At 41.4% G+C, this 17,863-nt stretch overlaps 3 protein-coding genes across 3 annotated transcripts in view; 1 reads left to right on the forward strand and 2 right to left on the reverse strand.

The window, feature by feature from the left end:
• Positions 1 to 367: 367 nt before the first annotated feature.
• LOC122766317 (tripartite motif-containing protein 16-like) lies at positions 368 to 2,479 on the forward strand. The gene has a single exon (XM_044021084.1). The coding sequence runs from the start codon at positions 398 to 400 to the stop codon at positions 2,045 to 2,047; it is 1,650 nt and encodes a 549-aa protein (XP_043877019.1). The 5' UTR covers positions 368 to 397; the 3' UTR covers positions 2,048 to 2,479.
• A 2,641-nt stretch (positions 2,480 to 5,120) lies between these two features.
• On the reverse strand, positions 5,121 to 8,754 carry cnpy3 (canopy FGF signaling regulator 3). The gene is made up of 6 exons (XM_044021087.1): positions 8,493 to 8,754; positions 7,797 to 7,923; positions 7,073 to 7,169; positions 6,850 to 6,972; positions 6,606 to 6,723; positions 5,121 to 5,590 (listed from the first exon to the last, which is right to left on the reverse strand). Exons 1-6 carry the CDS (start codon positions 8,596 to 8,598, stop codon positions 5,316 to 5,318), a joined length of 846 nt encoding a protein of 281 aa, XP_043877022.1. The 5' UTR covers positions 8,599 to 8,754; the 3' UTR covers positions 5,121 to 5,315.
• Positions 8,755 to 12,797: 4,043 nt separating this feature from the next.
• The window catches only part of trpc5a (transient receptor potential cation channel, subfamily C, member 5a), a 43,821-nt gene continuing 38,755 nt past the window's right edge, over positions 12,798 to 17,863 (reverse strand). Inside the window, exons 15-17 of the mRNA XM_044021057.1 lie at positions 17,788 to 17,829; positions 16,743 to 16,832; positions 12,798 to 15,219 (exon numbers count right to left, since the gene is read on the reverse strand). Of these exons, the coding sequence (XP_043876992.1) occupies positions 14,221 to 15,219; positions 16,743 to 16,832; positions 17,788 to 17,829 (1,131 nt within the window). The 3' untranslated portion in view covers positions 12,798 to 14,220. The remainder of the gene's footprint in view (positions 15,220 to 16,742; positions 16,833 to 17,787; positions 17,830 to 17,863) is intronic.

Raw genomic sequence — 17,863 nt, forward strand, 5'->3', positions numbered from 1 at the left:
CGATGAATCATTAATAACACAAATATAAATAATAATATCATATGTATGTATGTTTCACTCTGCACGGATTGTAAAAACGCTGAGTCATGTTTGGGCTGTTTATTTCTATGTCATGGGGAAGAATATTTGTGACAGTTGGAGAACGATGTCTTTGAAATTACTCAGAAGGAGGGCGTGGCCTAACAACCTGCTCCACACGTTTCCTGGTTCCCTCCCCCTCACGTCTGCAGAGTGACAATGAGGAGGAGGAGGAGCCAACAGGTGGAGAAGAGCAGGAGCTCTAACAGGCTCCGCCCCCACTGCTCTGTGACACATGTCGCTGAAATCAAACCGGTTTTCTTCTTCTTTTTCCTTCCTCCTCCTCTCAGAAAGAGAAACTCAGAGCGCGGTGGTGAAAATGGAGCGAGGGAGAATCAGCTGTTCGATCTGTCTGGATCTTCTGAAGGAGCCAGTGACTCTTACCTGTGGACACAGCTTCTGTAAGAACTGTATTAAAGACCACTGGGACTCAGAGGATGAGAAGAGGATCTACAGCTGCCCTCAGTGTAGAGAGGCCTTCAGGTCAAGACCTGAGGTGAAGAAAAACACCATGTTGGCTGATTTAGTGGAGGAGCTGAAGAAGACCGGACTCCACTCTGCTCCTGCCGAGCACTGCTATGCCGGAGCTGAAGATGTGGCCTGTGATGTTTGCACTGGCAGGAAACTGAAAGCACTCAAGTCCTGTTTGGTTTGTTTGGCCTCTTACTGTGAGGAACACCTCCAGCCTCATCGTCACTCGCCTCCATTAAAGAAGCACAAGCTGGTGGAGCCCTCCGAGAACCTCCAGGAGAACATCTGTTCCCGTCATGACGAGGTGATGAAGATGTTCTGCCGAACAGATCAGCTGTGCATCTGTTATCTCTGCTCGGTGGATGAACATGAAGGCCACGACACGGCCACGGCCGCGGCGGAGAGGGTGCAGAAGCAGAGCGACCTGCAGCGGAGTCTCCAAGAAGTCCAGCAGAGACTCCAGGACAGAGGCAAAGACATGAAGGCGCTGCGACAGGGGGTGGAGGCTCTGAATCGCTCTGCTGACAAAGCCGCGGAAGACACAGACGAGATCTTCACCGAGATGACGCGTCTCCTGCAGAGGAGAAGCTCCGACGTGAAGCAGCAGATCAGGTCGGAGCAGGAAACCGAAGTGAGTCGAGTCAGAGACATCGAGGAGAAGCTACAGCGGGAGATCGCAGAGCTGAAGAAGAGAGAAGCTGAACTGAAGCGGCTCTTACTCACACACGACCACAACCACTTTCTCCTCAAATACCGCTCGCTGTCTGCACTCAGTCCGTCCACACACTCGTCCACCAGCATCAAAATACGTCCTCTGAGACACTTAGAGGACATGACAGCAGCTGTAACAAAGCTCAGAGGTCAACTAAAGGTCCTACTGAGCGAGACTCGAGTGGACGTCCCGCTGCCACACCCACAACCGAAGACCAGAGCCGAGTTCCTCACACATTCACAGGAAATCACTCTGGACCCAAACACGGTGAACGCGTGGATGTCGTTGTCTGAGGGAAACATGAAGGTCACCGTCGTGAAGGAGAACCTGCCGTATCCTCGTCACCCGGACAGATTCACTGACGATTATCAGGTGCTGAGTGGACAGAGCGTGAGTGGACGCTGTTACTGGGAGGTGGAGTGGAGAGGAGGAGGAGTCAGCGTCGCCGTCGCGTACAAGAACATCAGACGATCAGGAGGGTCGTCGGGTGGATGTGGGTTTGGATTCAACGACAAATCCTGGGCTATGTATTGTTACCGCGACAGCTGTAACTTTGGCCACAACAGAGTCTGGACCAGAGTCTCGGGCGGTCTGACCTCCAGAATCGGAGTCTACCTGGACCAGAACGCAGGTCGCCTGTCCTTCTACAGAGTCTCCAATGACACCATGACTCTGCTCCACAGAGTCCACGCCACGTTCACTCAGCCACTCTACGCCGGAGTTGGATTTAACTACGATCTTTTCTATTTGCCCGGAGACACGGCCGAGTTCTGTCAACTCAAATAAGGGGTCCAAAATTAGGTCAACGGTTTTTAAGGTTTTCTGATATTTGATGGACCAAACGATTAATCCATTATGAAAATAATCGTTAGTTTCAGCTCTAACGATTATACTAGTGAAAGCAAAGTGATTAAAACGGGGAATATCATCAAAACGGACAAACATTTGACGACTGCTTCAAAGTCATATTCAGCAGTACAGTAATTCTGTATTCCAGTAGAACAGCACGTACAGACCTGTTTTTTTACTGTACTTTTTTGTAATTTTTACAGGACATATAAAGTTTAAGCTCTTTTACAGGTGTGGTAATTACCTATGTTTAAAACAAAATAAAGGTGTAGTGTAGTGTGGTTTATTGTAAGAGTATTAGGGCTGAAAGAATTACTTGATTTGTTGGTTTTAGAGGTTTTTTTTCACAAATTAAACCAAGTTTTTGACTTTCCAGCTTTTTAAATGTGAATATTTTCTGGATCCTTTGCTCCAGATAACAAATAAATTATTAAAACTGATTACATTTTGATTTGTGGAAAAAAACAAGAACAAGACTAGACATTTGAGAGTGTCATCATTTCCAGGTTTGATCAACATTTTATGAACCAAATGATTAATTGATTATCTATAATGTATATTGTAATAATTGACTGTGTAATACTGTGTCTGGGTTTAGTGAGAGAAGCAAGCAAGCTAACTATACAAAAGGATGTGTATATAAACGTTAATGTGATGTTCAGAAAAACACTGTTGAAGTCACAGAATAATGATGGTATAAAAGCTACAAGCATATTTTTAAGATAAAACAACAACAACAACAACAACATCAGAGCCACAAACCACTTCAAACACCACAACTTATGACAACTTTCATTGTCAGTCAACTTGTTAGTCACTTTTAGCCATGTCAAAACACCAACGTAAGAGACTGCAATCAACACAAACACCAAATCCAGCGATTCAAAGGGCACGAATGACAGTATTTGGCATTTAAAATTGAATAATTGTAAAGTTCCTTCAGGCCCTTTTCTAAAAAGACTAAAAATCACCACCAATTTAAAGAATTCACACAAAACACCCGCCAAAAAAATCATATTTTTAAAAAAGTCAGAAATAATATTGAGCACTGGAGCTTAAAACATACTAATATTCAAATACACGATCGAAATTAGTCAGCCAATCACAGGTAAAACTGTCAAAAAAACAACAACACAGAAATAGCAGATCTTACCTGGGTTCAGTCTGAGCAACGTCATCACAGTTTAAACGTCCGCCATCTTAGAAAAACCAACAACTCCGGCACCAAAGTGCTGTGTCCGTGACCGCGGCCAAAAAACACCTGCGTCATCGTCGGCTGATGAAGATGGTCTTATTTACACGAGCATATTCAAAAGATATCACCTTCACTTTCCTGCCGATGACTCTATTTTGTTACGTGTACAAGTCTCGTAAACGTTTGCTTCCTTAACGAGCTACACTTTCCAGTTTCCCTCCGAAACGAGGGCGCCAAGAATCATGGGTAATTCCTCACCTGTGACCCCGGTTGTTGTTTAGGATTTAAAGAATTTGAGACTAAAAGTAAAAAAAAACATGAAATTTACTTTGTGATTTTTTTCTTTTTACATAATACATTTATTTAAGTGTAATCATTTCATGATAACATATATATTCAATATTATGAACGTTTCAAGCCGACTATAGTCAGGGTAGGAACTCTGCTTCCCTCTGGTGGTCAAGGTTGCGCATTACACCCACACGTTCGTTGAACGTAAGAGAAAAACCTGCTAAAAATACAATTTAACTCCTTAAATTTTCACTTGTTTTGATCGTGTAGTTCAAAAGAAGCTTGTGATTTTAAAATAAATTGAGATTTTTTTAAATGTACAAATGAAACAATATATTGATTTATAATTGTACTTATTTTACTTGAACATCTGTAAAAGAAGCAGCAACTCCACTGTAACACAGACTGTTTTAATTCAAAATAAACAGTAAAAAAAAAGATTTTTTTTATTTTATTTTCAGCCCAACACACACACACACACACACACACACACACACACTTCTCAAATAGCAGCTTTTTAACAGCAAATACAGACAAATTAAATAAACTTTAAACAACTTTCTAACATTAAATTATACGATTTAAAGAAACAACACAAAATACTGACTTAGGAAATGTACCTCATGTACTCATTAAAAGGTGAATTCCACTGAAAGTGAGACTTCAACGTAACAAAAAAAAATAAGGGAAATAAGATTCAGTTCCCTTTGTCAGAGATGGAATATTTAAATTAAAGAAACAAGATCGGCACAATTTGTAACTGAAAAACACAAGAAAACACGTGTTTATTTAACTAAGAGAGTAAGAAAGGTTCATTGCTGCAAACAGTGAACAAAAATGTTGATTTTCTGATGAATAAATCGTCTTCTACGGAAAGAAAACTGTTGACCTTTGAGAAACTGTAATCAGATTATAATTGGATTAAATGACAAAGCTATGTTGAATGAAAGTCAACTTTTGTGTCTATTTGACCCGTGTATGTTTTTGATCTAATGACCCTGTATTCTTTTCTATTCTATTCTATTCTATTCTATTCTTTAACGTTCTAATGAGCGACGGGAACAATAGTTAAATAACTTTTTGAAGTGTGAAACTGATTCAAAGTGAATTTTAGCCACTGAGCCAAAAAACTCAGCTCATAAAAATATACGTTTAAGTCTACAATGTTCACATGTTCACGTGTTCACGTCTTTATCTCACTGTCAGACAGACTTTTCCAACAGGAAAGTGAAGTTTGTAAAGCACTCACTCTCCCACACCAAACCCCATAGAGAAAATCAGTGATTTTAGCTCACGGGGACACAGGAGCTGCTGGTCTACTGCTGCCTCGTGTGGTCACTTTGTGTCACTGAGGTGAATCTGAACAAAGTTTTACAAATACCGAACTTTAAAAATAAGACATTTGAACTTAGTGATGGAGGCAGCAGTGGATCAATAACTCCTGTGTGCTGTGATGTTAAAATCACTGATTTTCTCTATGGGCTTTGGTGTGGGAGAGTGAGTGGTTTACAAACTAGACTTCTGCTCCTTCTTCAAACCGTTCATTTAAAGGGAGATAAAAGTTCTCAACAGTTCCACCGAGTTTTACAGGTTTACAGACGTAACAATGACAGAACGTGAGAAATTAAAAGGACAATTGTGTGGGAATGAAAGAGTGAACGATGGAACAGTGCAACAGGACTCAGTGTCTCAGAGTCTCAGATCAGCTGATCCGGGACGTCACAGCTCCGTCTTGTGTCCAGACAGAGGAACCTGAGGCTGGATCTGCTCGTCAGAAAACACTGCTCCGTCCTCCGCCTCCACCGGAGCTTTGCTCTTCTTCTTCTTCTTCTTCTTCTCCTTCTTCTTCTTTTTCTCGTCCTCTGAGCCGTCGTCTCCGTCGTTCTTTTCTTTCTTCCCTCCTTTCTTTGTCGTCTTCTTCTTCTTCTTCTTGTCCTCCGCGATGGCGGCGTGGTCTCCCTTCTTCCTGTGTGACAAGTCCTCTTTCAGACAGTCTGCAGACGAAAAAAGAAGAAATTGCTTTAAACTCAGTATCACACATGATCTGCGTCCACATTCGCACAACTGAAAACACAGGTCACATGACCGTTCAGGCGTGAACAGGAAGAAGACGGCTGCTGAGCAACTGAAACAGGTGGTAGCCGAGGTGTGAACCAATCAGGATAAGAACTGTGACGTCTGTGTTATTGTTTACAAAAGTCTAAGTTTGTTTATCCACACTATAAACAACCATACAGTTTTCAAAATAAAATAATTTACTGTTCACCCACATGAAAACACAAGTTTTCTGTTTCTGTTCATCCACAGTAAACCACAGGTTTTCTAAATAAAAGTCTTGGCTTCCTGTTTGTTCACACTAAAAAAAACCTGACAGTTTTCTAACACTCTCAGATTCTGTTTGCATACGCTCAAAATAAGCTACAGTTTTCTAAATGAAAGACTCAGCTTACTGTTCATCCACACAAAAACAAAAGCTTTCTAAATAAAAGTCTCAGCTTCCTGTTCATCCACACAAAAACAAAAGCTTTCTAAATAAAAGTCTCTCAGCTTCCTGTTCATCACACAAAAACAAAAGCTTTCTAAATAAAAGTCTCAGCTTCCTGTTCGTCCACACAAAAACAAAAGCTTTCTAAATAAAAGTCTCAGCTTTCTGTTCGTCCACACTAAAACAAAAGTTTCCTCAATAAAAGTCTGAGCTTCCCGTTCGTCCACACTAAAACAAAAGTTTTCTAAATAAAAGTCTCAACTTCCTGTTTGTCCACACAAACAAGTTTTCTGTTTCTCTTTGAAACTCTTCAGTTTTCAACAGCATCACTTTCTATTTCTCCACATTGATACACAAACTTGCAGCTTTCTAAATAAAAGTCAGTCGACAGGAAAACAAAAAACTTTCACAATAAATGTCTCCATTCATGCCAAAACACTTACACTGCAACTTTCCAAAATAAAAGACAGCTTTTTACACTTTAGGCCTGTGCGAGTCTGTGTGTGCGTGCGTGTGCGTGTTACCTGCATCTTTTCCTTTAAGAACATGTTTCTCACACAGGTACGTGGTCAGGTCTTCCTCTTGGTTTCCTTTGTACCAGTCCTCAATCACGTCCTCATACTGCTCCACCAACACATCACACTGACACACACACAGAAAAACTTAGTATTTGATGTTTTATTGTTGTAAACAAAGAGCTGAACATGAAAAATGACAATTCTGACATTGATCGGTGTTTTCAGCGATGGACAGGAAGTGTGGACACACCTGTTTCTTGAGGTCGGCGACCTCGGCCGACGTCTCGTTCCACAGCTCGTAGGGAATGTCCATCACCACGTTCACGCCTTTATTCACCAGACCGTGAAGAGTGGAGAAGGTCTCCGACATTCCCTGCACACGGGACGAGGGACACGCGACAACACACCGAGGTCATGAGGACAACGTGTCCACAAAGACACACACACACACACACAGAGAGAGAGAGACTGACCTTGGCGAAGCGGTTGCTGCCGCTCCTCTCCTTGTGCAGATTGTACTCCAGCAGCCTCTGACACACGTTCTCCACCACCTCGATGAACCTGAGGTCTCTGCAGAGACACGGACACATAAGAGACGTTCAGGGACATTTAACCCTCACCTCGCTGAGCCAGTGTCGCGTTTAAGGTCACTGGGAACAAACGGCACGGCAAGGCATGAGAAACTCAATAAAACGATAACAAAAACATGACAGTGACTGATTTACTAATCACACCTGGTGGGATAAACAAAAACGTGTTGAAAAGTGTTAAAAAAAACAACAAATTATTGCTTTTACACAGGAAGTGAACCTGAACAATTTCCTTCTGTTCTGAATATAGGCTGTTTCTCAATTCTTTGTTCCGGGACAAAGTAAAATATTTATTTCAAATTTCTATTTCTATTATCTCCTGCTATGCTCCGCCGAAATGTATTCTGGGATACATGGCCATCCCAAGTACGCTTAAAACACCTCCAATGCATACTTGGTACAAAATGGGCAGAGCAAGAACACTTCCGGGTTTGAGAACCGTCCTTACTTGAGAATTGGAACAGCACTTGGACTGAGGCTGATGACGTTTTCACAAGTACGGGAGTACACAAGTACGCACAAGTACGCACAAGTATGGATATTGAGAAACAGCCATAAATTCAACATTTTCAAAAAATAAATCAAGACATAAAAGCAAAGAACTTACGACTTGACATATTTGATGGGTGGCGCCCCCTTGCTGTCAATAAAGCGATAGTTCCTGTCGATGACCTCTTTGGTTTTTCCCGTCTCATCAAACGCAGACTTCATCTCAATACTGACAAACTTACAGACTGAAGAGAGAGAGGGGGAATGTTTCATGTCGCAAACGGACAAATTTTCCTGCCATAAATCAATATAATAACAATTCATAACAGTAGCTATACCAAAAATGCACTTACATATGGTTTTATTTTGGTCCTAAAATGTAAAAAAACTTTGCCATTTTTACAAAAAACTAAATCTTCTTACATCGACAAAATAAAAAATGCAAAATTACAAAAAAACGTTACAAACATTACAAAAAATATTCTTGCATTACCACAAATATTTACAAAATATTATTACAATTTAAACGCCACCATTTTGTCAATGATAGACTTTAAATTGTTGTGTCTGTCAGAAAATAATCTTAGAACATAAGATCGTGATAAATCATGACGTCATGAAATCAAGGAGAGATGTAGCGCCCCCTTGTGGCACTTCAAAATTAAATCCCCACGACTGTATGTTGGTGACAAAATTGTCAAATCAAAAAATGTTTTCTCCATTCACGATTTTTGCAATAATTAACTCAACTGTGCGCGATTTTAATGGCGATTTACGAAGTGTTAGTGTGTGTGTGTGTGCGTGTGTGTGTTACCTTCACATTTGTTCGGCAGATGAACCCAGTCATCGTCGCCTCCTCCCGCCGCTGCTCCCACACAAGAAACGACGCATAAAAACGTGGCGTACAGAGTTAAAATCATGTTTTTCTCTTCGCGGAGGTTCTCGTCCTCACTCTAACTGCGTTTCTGTGTTTTAAAAACCCTGAGAACGAACGTTATTTTCCCTGCTTTCACATCCTTATCCTCCGCTACGGCTGCTGCGGTTTCCTTGAGCTTCCACTTCCGCTTTGACCGCGACGCACGGACCAATCAGAGAGGGAGAAGTGGCAGCGGCTGGACCAATGAGAGGAGGAGGAGCAACAAAGATGAGACAAGAGAGTGAAGATGTATCACTCTGAGCGGTTATTTTACATGATACAACCAAACAGTTCTTTTTTTTATTAAATAAACAAAGTATACAGTATATATCATATATTAACTGTTTTAAAATATTTTAATGTTAATACATGTTATATTTTAAAATGTTTTATTATTTTAACGTGTGTCACACTAATAATACAACAACTTGAGTTTATACTGTTCGTTGTTACTGATTTTTTATTTCTAGTATAATTTTATCAGAGTTATTAAAACTATTTGCAAATATTTTCCTTCTGATGTTGTAAAAAAAACATAATGTTACAAAAAACATTCTATTTACTTCAATTCTAATTTTAGTACAATTACTAAAGGTTTTAATTTTCCACTTTTTTTGAATACATTAATTCTGCATAATCAGTAAATTGGATGTTTGATGTGATTTATTTTATTTAACTCATTCTTATTTATTAGGGACTGTCACCCTGTGCAAGGGACTGCAGAGGGTATACAGAGCTATAATCTTATGTATATTTACATGTTCATTTTACTGTTACTTACATTGTTAAGATACATAAATACTTAAAATAAATGAATACATTTTCCTGCTGACAAAGGAAATCAAACACGTCTCAAACCCCTGGGACTTTTTTTTGTTCTTCTTCGTGGGTTTTATTGATGTGCTGAGTGAGCAACATCACTGTCACATGACCGTCGATAATCAATACAATAATTGATCCAGGACCTGGAGACGACGTTTGAGGTTTTAAGTCTCTATGTGACCCTATGTGACCCTCACACACACACACGAACTATAAATGCAAATGTATTATAAAAAGTAATAATAATAGTAACACACACTGATGGTAAAAGGAGCATTAAAGGAGCAGTCCTGACCAGCAGAGGGAGCCATTAACACACTTAAAACACTGACATTCATGGTGTTACGTAACACGATCTGTCTGTCTGTCTGTCTATCTGTCTATCTATCTGAGTGAGTGTGTGTGTGTGTGTGTGTGTGTGTGTGTTCAAGCTTTTCAAAAGAACAAATGAACGAGTTTATTTTTTTAACAGAGCCCTCGCTCGCCCGTTGTGTGGGCTGCACATAGAAACCAGCTTTCATCTCTCTCTCTCTCTCTCTCTCTCTACATCATCCTCCCATCCACCAACTCAGTGTCAAGTTCTGCTATGAGACACTCTGATGTGTGTGTGTGTGAGAGGACATGTCCAGTTATGGATACAAAGTGTCCAAACTAATTTCAAGGTTTTTACAAGATTTTTACAAAATAGACTTTCTGAATGGAACAAAATCTCAATCATTGCAAAACTAAAAGGGTCTTTTGTTCAAAGTACATTTTTACACGTGTTTCGAGCATAAAAATAAAAGTTATATTTATATTTTCTACGTTAAACAAATGTAAATAAGAATCCTTTTAGGGAAAAAAGCAACGTAATAAATAAACAAATAAAGTTTGACTTTTTTTTCCTGACATCTTTCCGACTCTAACTCTCGTTCTGAGACTGGTCACATGACTCAGATGACTCCGCCCCTCCTGCTCCTCCCACCACAGACAGGAAACGACACAATAAACAGTCGTACGATGGTCGTAAATGTTGTTTTTTTCTAAGGATGCCTTTATTAAAGAGTCGACAACGTGCGCGAGCGTCCGCTTCTAGAAAAATAACACAGTCATACGTTCATTCATGTGGAAATTTAAAAACAAACCAAAATAAAGAAGAAAAACAAAAAAAACTGGTATCATTTTTTTTTATTCTTAAAGCTCAAAATCCCTTTAGAAGAGAACCTGAAGGACATCAGTGTGTGTGTGTGTGTGTGTGTGTGTGAGCTGCTCCGTCAAATCTTCTTTGCCCTTTTTTCTTAAAGGAATGTTGACCCGATTTTATATGGGTTTAAAAAAAAAAAGAAAGAAAATAAGTGAAAAAATTGCGAGTTATTGCAATGACATCACAGCTAATTAGCACTGAGATTTTCCAGTTAGCATTGTTAGCATGTCCTGTTCGCAGTCAAACTTTCATCAAAATCTTGAAGCGTTTCTGAAAATTTCGCACTTAGAGTTGATTAGCTAGCGGTTCGCAAAACTTGTCGGTGAACTGATTGTCGTGGCCGGAGATCGTGTAGCGTCAACTAGATTTGCCCCCCCCATGTGACCTCCATGTGACCTCATCACTTGCAATAAAAGGTGTAAACGGAAGCAGAGGGACGACAACGATCACAAGATTAACGAGGTTAACCTGACGTTTAAATCTAAATCAATAACTAATCAATGAACGGCTGAACATGATTTCATTCTGGATTCTGTACGGATCAATGATACACACACACACACACACACACACACACACAAACACACAAACACACACAGTTCAGTTCTCAACATTTCATTTGTTTTTTCTCCTGGAAACGGAGATATCGGCCCACGGTTGTCACGGCGATTGACAAGGCGTGTGATTGATTACACAACCTCCGTGGTTCAGGGGTAAGTTTGGCACAGAGTAGCTCTGATTATCAGTTGGGAACACGCTGGACGGCTGCCATGGCAACCAACAGACACCCCTCCCCCCCACTGGTTCATCTGCAGTTTACATTTAAAAAAACCTCAACATGCTTCTAAATGACACTATGACCACTAGACGTCACTATTGAGTCGCTTCACATGGAAACAACGTTTGTGTTTTGTTCGAACACAAGTTAAAATATTTGAACTGGAGAGAAAAATGTTCCTGAGGTGACGTTGCAACTTTCATCTTCATCTCCTTTCAGTTTGAGTATGGACAAACGATTTTAGTGTGGACGGACAGTTTGAGTGGGGATGGACAGTTTCAATGTGGACAAATGTTTTAGTGAGGACGAATGGTTTTGGTGTGGACGAATGGTTTTAGTGTGGACGGACAGTTTGAGTGTGGACGGAAAGTTTCAGATCAAAGTTAAACGTGGATTTTCCCATCGCTGCTAACCACTTAGCTTAGCTGCTAACCCTCCCGGTGCTAAGATGACGTGCGGCCAAGCCGAGAATTTCTTATTTTTTTTATGTGACATTAATTCGAGGTTTTCTGTCGCTGACGTCATCGTGTGGTGACGTCATGAGAAAAAACTGTGTGAGTTTGGAAGAAAAGAGAGAAAACAGAGACGGAGGACGAAGACTTTGGTAAAAACAAAAAAAAGGGCAAAAAATATTTGTCCTGGAGCTCTGTGTGTGTGTGTGTGTGAGATCAGACATGCATAATTTCTCTGCTGACAGTCAGTCGTTTATTAACCAGAGTAAAAAGATTCAGCAGCCTCTGCTCATGCCGACCTTTAGAAGAAGAAGAAGAAAAACTTAAATTCATGATGAAATTATGGTGAAATCTCCTTTAAAAAAAACAGACTCTCCTTGTCTCCTTTCCTCCAGGAAACATCCTCTCTTCCCTTCCTTCCTCCTGTCGTTCCATCCTGCTCAGCAAATAACAATAATTATAATCAAAGTAAAAAAAAGCAAAACAAAAAAAGAAATCACCATATATTTAGATTCATCAGGTTAAAGTGTTACTTAGTTAAGGAAGAGCTGAACGAGAAGCCAGATTACCACAGGCAACTCAAATAGAAGCAAACACAGTCTTTAGAAACCAGTATTATTATTATTATTATTACTATTATTATTATATCTGTTATTAGGTAAATAAATAAAGTTCCTTGGCCCTTGTTGATGCAGAGAGAGAGAGAGAGGGCGAGAGAGAGAGAGGGCGAGGACGTGTCTCCACATGCCAGTTTCATCCAATCCAGGGATTTAATCCGTGATATTCCAAAATTAGAGGTGAAGAAATATTCCAATTAGTCGCCATAATCCGCTCGTAATTCCACAGATTTAATTCCATCACAGTTTGCTTCACGTTAAAGGGATTAAAATAGTCGTCGTTCTGTGTCTTTTGTTTTGTTAAAAACAACATTTTCTCTTGGTGAAAAAAAGTTGCTTTGGGTCTGTGTGTGTGTGAGTGTGTGAGTGTGTGAGTGTCCGTCCCAGAGGAAAAAAAGGTGAACTGTCCTTTAAAATCCTGCGTCTTTGTTCTCCTGTGGCATGTGTGGAAACAAAATGGCCGACGTTCATAAAGACTCTTTAATTTTATGTATTTTTTTGTCGTCGCGACCTGGTCGCCGCGGTGACGGCTGCGTGGACACGCGACCTGCTGCCGACCCCGTCATTAAGAACAAAACGAACCCTGAGCCGCTTTAAAAACATCCTCCCACGGTGAAATGTGAGCGAGTAGAATGCTACGCTAATGTGTTTTTTCACAATAAAAGCTTTCTTTGTTTGCCTCTGAGAGAAAAATAACCCAAACATAATAAAACAAAATAAGATAATAGAGATAGTTTCAGTTTGTTGACACTAATGTGTTTTAGCTGTGTCATGGGGTTAGCTACATTTTATTGGGCATAGAATTCCTTTTAAAGTGACGGTGTCTAATTAGCTTTAAAACACCATGTTTACCATGCTAGGCTAACATGTTAGATGCCTCTTTGCCTGTGTAGCCGTTTCACTAACATTGTTTATTTAAGAGGGCCATTGAGCATGCTAGCTAGCAAGTTAATAAGCTACCTGACCTGTGGGTCACACATTATAGTACCAGCTAACTATATAACTGTTTAGCTGACAGTCTTAAAATATAGCGAGGCTGTATTTTTGAAGGATTCCATTTACCTTGCTAGCTAGCTGCTTTGCTAAGAGTGTTAATTTAGGAGTTAAAGGAGTTTTTTTCAAAGATTCTCATTTACACACATTACAGTGTCAGCTAGCTATGTAGCTGTTTCACATACAATACTTTTAATAGTTTTTGCTAGCTAAGAAGCTAACTCACCAAGCCTTAGCTTGGTGGTGTTTTAGCTTTACAGTGACCGCTAGCTATGTAGCCTCTTTTGCTAACACTGTTAATTTGGCACGATTGTTTTACTAACTGGACAGTTAGTTTTACTATCTGTCATATTTACCATGTTAGCTAGCATCATAGCTCAACAGTGGTGGTGATTTAGCGTAGTAGCCCTGTGGATAACAGCAGTGTAACTTTTTTGCTTGTATGGTATTGAAGAATACAACGTTCACCTTGCTAACTCATTAGGAGTTAGTCCACTCAGTAGTTGTTTAGCGCTATGTAGCTGCTAAGCTACCTCGTACAGAGCAGCTTGTTCTTTTTTTGCTGTGAATCTGCATAAAAAAACAGATGTTGACATAAAAGTCTTTATGAACGTCTGCTATTTGACGATCGCTGATGACACTCGCTCTCTTCTCTGAAAACCCGGCATTGCAGAAGTCCAGGTCTACGGACTGGACTCTCCCTCCTCTCACCTCTCTCTCCATTTCACTCGTATTCGTCCATTTTGCAAACAAAGAAAAACGATTTGGTTTTTCCTCTCTCCTATAGCTGAGTTGTGACAGAGTCCTCTATGACCTCACAGCTGTCCTCTATGACATCATCACATGGCCCAACCCACCCCCCCATCACCGTCAGCCCTCGTCGCCCTCCTCTGCCGTCCACGCCGCCGTGGCCTGATCCACCCTGGAAAACGTCCTCGCTGGAGTCCAGGAGGCGGGAGCTGGACTCGGACATGTTGGAAGCACAGTGCAGGGATTGGCAGGGACAGGGAGGTGGGAGGGGCAGCGTCAGGAGCGAATCCCGCCCATTTGTTCTCCGTGGCGAGAACGAGGGGCTGCCGATGTCGACGGAGCGTCCCACCACGTTCAGGTGAGTCTCGCTTCTCGTCACTTCACTGAGTCCATAGTCAGAGTGGCTGTGGCTCCCCAGTGGGAGGAGCAACCCGTCCGAGATGGTGTAAGAGGGCGGGGCCTGGAGAGGGATGGGCATGGGTGGCGCTTTGCGTTTGGAGCGGGAGAACAAGTAGGAGAGACGTTTGAAGGAGTCTGTTTTTGTCCCGGGCGACGAAAGACGCTGAAGACGACTCCTCGTGCGAGACAGCGACGACGACAGAGTCGATGAAAGTGACGAAGACGACGGCGGGAAGTGTGCGGAGGAGGACGGAGGGACGCCGCTCGCCTTTAGCCCGTTGCTCTTTGGTTTCCCGTCCTCGTCCTCATCCTCCTCCCCCCACCTGATGCCCTCCTCCAGCTCCGCCTCCTCACCTTCCATCCGGGTCATTCCGGAGACGGAGCGTACCAGAGCGGAGACGCCAAGTGTGGGCGCCGGCCTCGAGTCGTCCTCCAGCGGGGTCATAAAGGTCACGCCCTTTGACCTCTGGCTTCCAACTCCACCACTGTCACCCGATTCGCTGTCATCCTGTGACGCGCCGTCGTCCTTCACTGTCTCACTGGAGGACGAGTAGTGTCGCCGGGGAGGACGCCGGTTGCCAAGGAGATCCAGGACCTCATAACGGAAACTGGAGATGTCCTGTTTCAACTCCTGGAGCGAGAGACAGAGAGAGAGACAGAGAGAGAGAGGGAGGGAGGGAGAGAGAGAGAGAGAGAGAGAGAGAGAGAGAGAGAGCTCAATATGAAAATCAATTTGTTAAATTTGTTGTCTTTCATATACAATTTGACAATTTAGCTTGCAGAGCTAATACATGCTAACTAGCAACAGCACACACACACACAAAAAAAACAGAAGCTTTGCACTAACATCCTTTTTGTTGGCTAACTTCCTGTCTGTTGCTCTTGTTAGCGTTCAGATTTTTGCCTTCCCAGCTAATACATGCTAACAACAACATATTTTGCAAAAATAAACCAGATTCTATAATCTAAACTACGATGCTACCTGCACTGTTGTCTTTTAGCTAACTGTTGGCTAACTCCCTGTCCAATGCTGCTGTTAGCAGTCAGCTTTCTAAACTAATACATGCTAACAACAGAACAGAAGGAAAGAAGAAGATGCTGTCTGCAATGCTTGCTACATTGGCTAACTTCCTGACTCAATATGAATGTTTTACATTTTACACTGTTTTTCTGTACAGTTTAAGTTAGCCTCCTAAGTTAATACTTGCTAACAATACCTCCTGAAAAAGGGTTGTCAGATAATAATATGGAATTCTATGCCCAATAAAATAAAATACTAAACTCAATAAAAAACATTATTTTCTTCAGTCTTAAGGAAAAACTTCTTTGTTCTTAAACACAAAACACACAAAATTGGAAATGTCAGAGAAATAATGAAGTAAAATCTATTTCATTTTTGCCATATGGACGTAAATGCGGCTCACATGGCTTCACTCCTCAGAGAGTGATTTACTAGCACCTGATTCCACACACACACACACACACACACACACACGCTGCACCTGAGGTCAGTTTTGTGTTGAAAAGCTCAGAGGAACTTTCAAAGGCTATGTTGGGCTCCAGGTGCATCATGGGAGTAAATCATTTAAATCATCCCTGAGTTATTTATGATGAAGAAGAAGCGTCACATTAAGTCTATATGCGACGGTTGATCAGGAGCTGAAGAAAGTGGGCGAGTTCTGTTGCAGTTCACAATAATTATGAATATTTAAATGTCACGATTCATCACAGCAGCAAATCAATAAAAAAACCTGTTTTCTATTTAATTAAAACATATTCAGTTCCTTTAACTAGAACGCCACTTTATTTTCATGTTTTGTCCAAAAGTGTAAAGTGTATAAAAAACAGATGTTAGCTAGTTTCCCTGACTGGCAAGCTAACGTAATCTAGGTCCATTTGATAATCACGCAGTATTTCATACGTAAAAAAACAGCATAGCAATTTGTCCACCAGGAGGCAGTACTGTGTGTACAAAGTGCTACAAACGGGTAGCACTTTTATTTTCATGTTAGGAAAACAGGATGATAGTTAGCTTTGGTAGTTAGCAGGCTAATTTAACTTAGGTCAAACAGAAGCTACAGGACAGATTTATTTATTAATTTTATAAAATGTCAACAACAACAACAGCAGCTTCGTCTTCGTACGGTTTTGTACCTTAAAGTTTTCCTCCGTCAGTCCCTCGTCCGTCTTAGCGCTGCGTATCATGGCCGCCACGTACCTCTTCACCAGGCTCCGTATCACTTCCTGTATAAGACAGTCCCCATGGTAACCAAACATAAAACACATCACTTTAAAGCTTTTAATTCGTATTTATTTAAATAAAGTAGATAAAGAAAGAGTTTGTCCAGGAAGATGAAATGAACGAGTGAACGTCTATGACTGTGATGATTCACTTGGCGACAGAATCCAAACTAAGTGATGAATTTAAAGAATCGGCCAATGAGACGCTCTGAGCAGCAGTTGGTTCTCAGTGGGCGGCGATTCGAGCGCGGCCACTTCCTCCCACAGTCGACACCTGCGTCTGCCAAACAGGACGAGTTCAGACGAGCTGTCAGTCTGCTGCCAGCACACGCGCACGCCGTCGCCACCGCGCGCTCCCTCAAAGAGACGGACACATCTCTACAACAACAAATGGACATCGAAGCGAAACGATTGCTGCTGCCAAATAAAACTCGCTGGCGTTTGTCGTGTTTGTGCTCGTAATGATAATAATAATAATGATAACATTCAGAAGAACCACAGAGACTGAACGTTAGAGATGAGGTGCAGCTGCCAGAGAAGAAATCATTCTCCTGTCGTCAACAGTGAAGTTTAAAGAACTCTGAGCATCAATGCAATTTTAGAAAGACCTCCGATTATACGATAATCAGAAGCTGGATTTTACGCTACCGCGGAAACGCATGAAAACACTACGGTTCTATCCACGCGTAAACGTAAACAATCTTTTTCCTTTTTTTTTGCCACATTGAGAAAGTTCTCGGTAAAATGGCATCGTTTCAGGAAACATCAAAACAAGTGTCTAAAGGCTGCAGTACACATGCTAGCCCTGTATGTGGTGCTGTAGCGCTGATACTAACTTGAATTCACCTGGACTTGTTTCCGTGCCCATGATGAGTTTCAAGAAACGAATAATAACTAACACAAACAGGACGTCCAGGACAGTAAATACACACACACACACACACACACACACACAGACCTGGTAGTGTTTGTTCTGGATCAGACTGTCAGCGTGACGTTCCTGCAAACAAAAAGAAAAAAGAAAGAAATCACGT

This window comes from Solea senegalensis, linkage group LG3 (assembly GCF_019176455.1).
Source record: "Solea senegalensis isolate Sse05_10M linkage group LG3, IFAPA_SoseM_1, whole genome shotgun sequence".
Taxonomy (NCBI): Eukaryota; Metazoa; Chordata; class Actinopteri; order Pleuronectiformes; family Soleidae; genus Solea; species Solea senegalensis.

What these genes read in the sequence shown, in the direction of transcription:
- LOC122766317 (XM_044021084.1), top strand. Translation starts at nt 398, where the DNA reads ATGGAGCGAGGGAGAATCAGCTGTTCGATCTGTCTGGATCTTCTGAAG.
- cnpy3 (XM_044021087.1), bottom strand. Translation starts at nt 8,598, where the DNA reads ATGATTTTAACTCTGTACGCCACGTTTTTATGCGTCGTTTCTTGTGTG. An exon ending in GCAGCAACCGCTTCGCCAAG is followed by an intron (nt 6,973 to 7,072) that starts GTCAGTCTCTCT and finishes TCCCGTGTGCAG; the next exon opens with GGAATGTCGGAGACCTTCTC. An exon ending in TCTTAAAGGAAAAGATGCAG is followed by an intron (nt 5,591 to 6,605) that starts GTAACACGCACA and finishes TTTCGTCTGCAG; the next exon opens with ACTGTCTGAAAGAGGACTTG.